The 6,820-nt window shown below is 37.2% G+C and overlaps 1 protein-coding gene across 1 annotated transcript in view; it reads right to left on the bottom strand.

Annotated features, from left to right (window-relative positions):
• Nucleotides 1-1,368: 1,368 nt before the first annotated feature.
• The window catches only part of RIMS1 (regulating synaptic membrane exocytosis 1), a 289,231-nt gene continuing 283,779 nt past the window's right edge, over nt 1,369-6,820 (bottom strand). The window contains exons 27-29 of the mRNA XM_034991516.1: nt 6,179-6,280; nt 5,427-5,566; nt 1,369-3,880 (exon numbers count right to left, since the gene is read on the bottom strand). Of these exons, the coding sequence (XP_034847407.1) occupies nt 3,662-3,880; nt 5,427-5,566; nt 6,179-6,280 (461 nt within the window). The 3' untranslated portion in view covers nt 1,369-3,661. The remainder of the gene's footprint in view (nt 3,881-5,426; nt 5,567-6,178; nt 6,281-6,820) is intronic.

The following is a 6,820-nucleotide window of genomic DNA, read 5'->3' as shown; positions in this document are numbered from 1 at the left end:
AAATAGGGTTATAAGAGTTCTTAACTCTTAGGGCCATTGTGAGAATTGAAGGTAATCCCATAGCCCTTTGTATACAAATCAGAATACATTGCTGTAATTATTTCTTTATGGCATGATTTCTCTCTTAGTAGACAAGGACCTCCTTTAAGACAGGGTCAGTTTTGTTTTGTTTTTCATTTTTACATCCCAAGTAAATACCATAACATCTAGTACCCAACAAAGCCCTTAATAATGTTGGTTAAGTATAACCAGATCATATATCCCAGGCTGGGATTTCCGGATATTAAGTTGTCAGAGTCAGCAAGAAACCATGAAGACAGCAAAATTGCTTTTCCTACGGTTACTTTCTCTCTACCATTGTAGGCCCTGAAGTCATAATGCCGGGAAGACTTACCTGATTTGATGAGAGATTTCTGCTTTTCTGTCTCTGTCTAGACAAAGAATTTTAAGGCTGTACTCAGTTGCCTCCTATTTTAAAGTCAGACTTGCCCTGCCTCCCCCACCAAGTTATGTGCATTAAACAGCTCAGCTCTGACGGCTTGTTGTAAACTGAACTGATCTGTTGTTTTTGTCTTCTTGACCCAACCTAACAGATAATTTCATGTCTTGTAGACCAAACAACTGGTTGACTCAATAGGGTAAAATTCAGTCAACTGTTTAAAACACTTTAAACAACTGATGTAGTGACATGTCGTCTCACATTGCTTTATTGTCTCAAATTTGATATTGATTTAGTTGTGTTTATTTTGCTTTAAATCAAAGCCAGTGTGGTCTATAAAAATATTAAGGGCTTTTAAAAGGTGGAGACTAGATCCCAAAAGTTACTTTACTACAAATAAGCTGCAATATGAAATTATTCCTTACCTAGTATTTTGTGGGGACGATGATTATGAAATTCATGAACACATTTTTGGAGAAGAAAAGGAAGAGTTGTAAAATTAAATTAAGAAAACTAATAATTTATCTTTTAACATATTATTTATAGAGACTCATCTACTATATTTGAAGATATATTTATTCCCTAAGATCTACTGAAGATAATTTAATGGATTGCTTGGTTTGTTAAGTTGGCCTAATCTAAGGCAAAGATCTACAAATCAGTCAGGGGTTCAAGGAAAGATGATGGAAAGAGGAACCAGGTGCCTTGATGAGAGACGCAGGAGTTACTATTCTGCTATGTCACATAACTGGAAATGATTTGGCAATTGGACAAGAGAGTTGTCTCTTTTATTAGCACACTCAAACAGCAGCAGAAAAACAACCTTCCATTTGATTCTTACTGAGATTTATTGTTTTTAATAATGCCACTTTTCAGAAGTATAGTCATGTGCTCACTTAGACAGGCTGACAAAGTGAAAACTTGTATGTGATGCAAAGTACCCTTTGGGCGTAGATTAAGACATATATAGTGCAGTGACAAGTCAAGTCAAATGCCCACAGCAGACAACAAATCCCAGCCTCCCTTTCCCAAGATCTGGCTCCCATTTTGCACCATAGAACCCACAATGAAAATCTGGCAAAACATAGAACACAGATGGCTACCAACTGACATGAAAAGTAAATTTTATTAAACATGTTTACATACATGAGTTGTTCATTTTAAAAGCACAGGGGAGTGTTAAGACAAGTGGTCAAAATAGAAAGATACTACCCAATTATAATTAGTTGATTGTTGGCCACTAAGACAGAACGGAATCTAGTAGAAGTGCACCAATGCTTCAGTTCTTCCTGCTCAGCATGGTGAGTAGTGGTCAATCTGTGCCCTGTGGAATGATGGGCAGGTAATTCTGGCATGTGTAAATAATAATAAATAATTCACTTGGTGCAGGCAGTATGTCTATGGATTAAAACCTAGTGTGTACACAGTGTCTACATGTGGGACAGCCCCACGGTAGGAATCTACACCAAAATATTAATTAGAAGGAATTTGGTCCATACTACATCACGTTTTCCGGAGGGTAAAAAATAAAGTCCATCTATAGACATTTCACCCCAAACTCATAGACGGAGTCTGGCTAAAACCTGCAAAATGTCTATAACAAAAATGGATGGCTTAGATTTCTTGGTTAGTTCAGTATAGTAATTAACGAGCAAACTGTACAAGTACATGCAACATACAAGCTGGCCTAAGGTGGAACTAACATACATTATTAAATAACCTTTTGTGGTTTTTTTCATTTTTTCTTTTCTTTTTTACTTTTTTTTTTTAACAAAACGTGCATGCAGCTTTGAACAGTTCCAAGTCATGCTGCTCTATTTGTGTGATCACAAAAATTGAGTGACTCATAAAAGGAGGGAGAACATATCAGTGCACTCGCAGAGTCTGCACTTTGTAGCACGTATACAGAATGTCACAAGGGAAATTCAAGGCCAAGAAAAACTCAGATGAAGAAAATGCAAGTTGAAAGTTGACTTTGTTTTATTCCCCACCCCCCAAAGTAAGATACTTTGCATTAAAAAATCAAGCTTTGTGCTTGCATCAATCTCAAAGAAAGGTAAATTAAAATTGGATAAAAACATTACTTGAGTGCAGAATATTTCAGCTGGAATTTCCAGTGCAATACTGGACAGCTCATACCATGCTCTTTCCAGGGCAGATGGGTGTGTCTACACTGAGACATGGCCGAGAAGCCTGGGCATAGCTGAAAGTGTCTTAGGCTCAAATCTGTTTCTAGTCACCATTTTGGGAAGTCAAAAGTATGGTTTATACACACGAGCATATACTTTTATGGGGGGATATCAGGAAGAAAAAGTTATTACAAGGAGTGTTTCCAAAGTACAATTATGCGGTTAGTTTTAGTTCCCAGCATTAGTTGCAGATTGACTTCTTTAAAAGTCTTCCATGAAAAACAATGGAAAAAATAAATTAACTTTTTAGAACACAAACAGATTATTTTTCATTTAAAAAAAGTGATTCTGTGATTATTTGTTCCAGAAGATAACTTTTTGTTTTCTGGGTTTCCGCACATAAGACTGAAGGATTATAAAATGAAAGCCAGTGAAACCCTTCATTGGCCTCATCTTGCCTGGTAGTTGCACACTTTGGGGAGATGCCACAGAGACTGTTTCAGCCCTTTTTTGGTGCTTTTGGGAAAAGAAAGGAAGGGTCTTTGTAAGCATCATGAGACCTGTCATGACATATCCAAAAATAGTGGAAATAACAAATACAGTGAAAAATAAAACAAATCAAGAAACCAAAACCCATCAAACAACACACACACACAAAAACACACAGAAGAACACAACTTTTCAAACACCAGGGAAATAACACTGCTTGTGGTTTGTGCAGAAATGTGTAAAATACAACTTTTCAGAGTGAGAGTTTCCAGTTTGTTCAATTTGGGGTGTGTGCGTGCCTGTGTGTGTATGTGTGTGTGTGTGTGTGTTTGTGTGGATTTGAAGTTTCCTCTTTTTCTGTTTGTCAGAAGCATCAGTGACTCTCACTAGCATGTTGACTCTTACTGTAATTTGATAAACTGCCTTGTTCTGTCATATGAAGCCAGGTTTTAAACAACAAGTGGGACATATTATTGAAAAACTACTACAGGCAAAACACAAGTTGATTGTCTGTCTCCAACAATGCTTTTGATCATGAAATATCTGGTTCAGATTATTATCCTGAAAGGTAGAGTTTCACTGGAATGACTCTGGTATGAGTTCACTATGAGCGGATGCAGGGAGGCCCAGTTGAACTTTCCAGAGATGACTGGGAAGCCCGGCGGGTTAGGGGAGTGAGTGTGGGATCCACCAGGGATGATGGTGGGAATAACTTGTACCATCCGATTACCATACTGGATAGATCGAGTTCTTCCAACAAGATCTGAGCCACACCCATAAAGCATTTATGGTCCATTCTGCCATAGTCCCCCCACACAATCACCTGCAGAGACAGAGAAATGCAATAAAACTTGAACGTCTCTTTCTTTCACATTTGAAGAGTTGAAAGCAACTATTCTGTAAAAGTGGGCCAGTCAGGGAAGCAGAGGAAATGAATATAACTGACACCAAGGAGGTAGAACCGATAGAAAGATACTAACACTAAGGTGCTCAAAGAGACCCTTCCCAAGAATTTTTAGATCTGATAGAGTGCAAGTAATGTTTCCCTAGTCAATGAGGGGTATTAGCTACATAAACCATGTTAAAGAAATAAATATACAAGTTTGTTTATATGCGAATTCAATACCTTCTTTAGTAACTACTATCTTGTAAGTGATGTGCAGTACCATAAAGATACAAAAATTAAAATTTGTGCAAGTTAGCAGGGCAAAACAACGTAATTCAGTGTACAGTAAAGTGTGTATACGATGAGGTATGTATAAAGAATGAGAACATGCATTACATTTCTTTTATATTATGTACTTGTTAGTGAAGGGACAGGTTGAAAAATAATTGTAAGCACCCATTGCCTTTTGAGCATTTGCCTGAAAATTCTGATTTGATCAAATGATTAGTAAGTCAGAGAGTTTACGGGCAGTTAGCACAATCTGGGTCAGCTCCTACTGGTTTCAGATAAGCATTCCATTACACTTACTCCTACTCCTAAGGTTCTGTTTTCCAATCCTTTGGTCATCTGTAACGGTTCTCAACTGAACTCGTTGCCCAGCTTACAGACGCAGGAGTGGCGAAACCTGCCTTTTCAATTTACTGAGTAATCTTGCCAAATTATTTAATCTCTGTGATCCTCATACATAATCTTTAAAATGGGGACTCTGATATTTTATGCACATGGTAGTTAAAATGTTTAAAAGAAGTACTGTATGGGGGCGCCTGGGTGGTGCAGTTGGTTGACCGTCTGACTCTTGGTCTTGGGGTCATGAGATGGAGCCCTGAGTCAGGCTCCACGCTCAGCATGGAGTCTGCATGGGATTTTCTCTCCCTCTGCTCCCCCTTGCCCCCGCCACGTGCTCTCTCTAAAATAAATAAATCTTAAAAAAAAGAGGTAATGTATGTAATTTCTTAACAATGCATCTGACATTCACCAGTCCTGAATATTCTCTTTTTCTTTCCTTTCTTCCTCTTTGTATCCCATGTCTGGCACATAGTAATGCTCAATAAAACATGAGCATCATTTGTCTTGATTATCTGTCTCCCTACCTACCTCCCTACCTCCCTACCTCCCTACCTCCCAACCTACCTACCTATGGAGAAGAGGGGGTGTGGAAAGCAGGGCAAAAGCAGAAGGAGAGGATGGAGAGAAGGAAAAAAAGAAGGGAGAGAAAATAAAAATTGTGTTTTCCCTTAGATCCATCAGATATTTTTAATACTACATATTGTTTATATTGTAAGTTAACAATTTGTCTTTTTCTACTCAAGGATGTCACACTACATTTCTCCTCACTGAAACCTATTCTCATGTTTGACCATCTCCTCAGAGTTTATATGGATAATGTGGACATTATAATGTAAACAGTCACACTGTTACCGACCTGAAGAACTTTACCCTGTGGGCTTTCGTCAAACACCAGGGACTGCTGATACAAAGGATCAAGGGTTTTTCGTGCAATTCTTGTCTTCTTCTTGGCTATACAGGCCCCGTTTTCCAAAAGATACACTTTGACGTATGGAGCTGAACAAAGTAATATTTAACATATAAGAAGTTAATCCTTCAAGTTAAGTTGATTTGATTAGAGAATGCCTTACTAGAGAATTAGAGATGCTTAGTGAAAAGTTTCCTGTTAACTATTTAAATCATTTTAAATTTCCGGTGCTCCATAAATTCTCTTCCTTAAAGCTCTTCTGTTACCTCTACTGGCATTTTCCTCATTCCCAGTAAATGTGTGCAAAATTAACCCAAGACTGACTGACCTGGGGTAGAGCGGGCATCACAGTTCAGGTGTAGAACTTAAAGCTCATTGTTTCTTTTTTATGCTTAAAACTAAAAAAAAATTCCTTTTCATTTGTAAATGTACAGGAAAAAAATAACCAACACAAGCTAAGAAATACTCATAACTAAACTTTTCTTAATTTGATAATACTCTTCCTTATACTTTCTGACAGAATAATGGTGCAAGGAAAGCCCAGATCCATTTTTATAGAATCAAAGAATACAGAAAAGCTGCCTTTTTGATCAATCAGATGATGCAGAATGGAGCATATAGAATTCGAATGCAGCAAATATTTTGATTTTTTTTGCTTATGTCAGATTCTCTTGTCCAAACTCAGTACCACCTTTCCTTACCAGGTGTAGACTTGGAACCAGGTTTTTGTGTGAGACTTCGTGCTCTAATAACTTCGACTTCTAATTGGCCCTTTTTATCCTCCATTCCAATTTGTATGTCACCTGCAAATGGAAAGGAAGCAAAATGTCTCAGCTTCTTTGCAGTTACACACAGTTAAAAGAAATAGAGGTACACGACAGATTCCAAATTGTGATCTTCATGATTTTGATAAAAACCCTCATATTTAGAGCCCCTGGCTCCCACTTTTCTTCTCCTGCCTCCAAATCAGGTTTTGAAATGTTTCTCTTCATTTTTTGGGTACTAATCCATGTTATGAGAGTCCCACATTAGTTTATAAATCACTTAATTACAGTAATACTGAAATATTTAAGTTATTCTTATACTCTATTAGGATTTCTTATCCTTTATATGACCTAGTATATAATACTTCTTAGTAAAAAAAGTATAATTATCTGTATTTCCATTATCTAGAGAAAACCAATATTAATGTTTTGGTGACTATCGCAGCAACCTCATAAGTACTTTCTCTTTCTTTAACTAATTTCTTTACTCCCTTTACTCCTTCCTCTCTCTCTCCCTTTCTTCATCCATCTATCTATCTATCTATCTATCTATCTATCTATCTATCTATCTATCTATCT

This window comes from Mirounga leonina, unplaced genomic scaffold (genome assembly GCF_011800145.1).
Source record: "Mirounga leonina isolate KUSES-001 unplaced genomic scaffold, KU_Mleo_1.0 Mir_53, whole genome shotgun sequence".
Lineage (NCBI taxonomy): Eukaryota > Metazoa > Chordata > Mammalia > Carnivora > Phocidae > Mirounga > Mirounga leonina.
The sequence above is the reverse complement of the archived record's forward strand: the minus strand, read 5'-3'. Positions and strand labels throughout refer to the sequence as shown.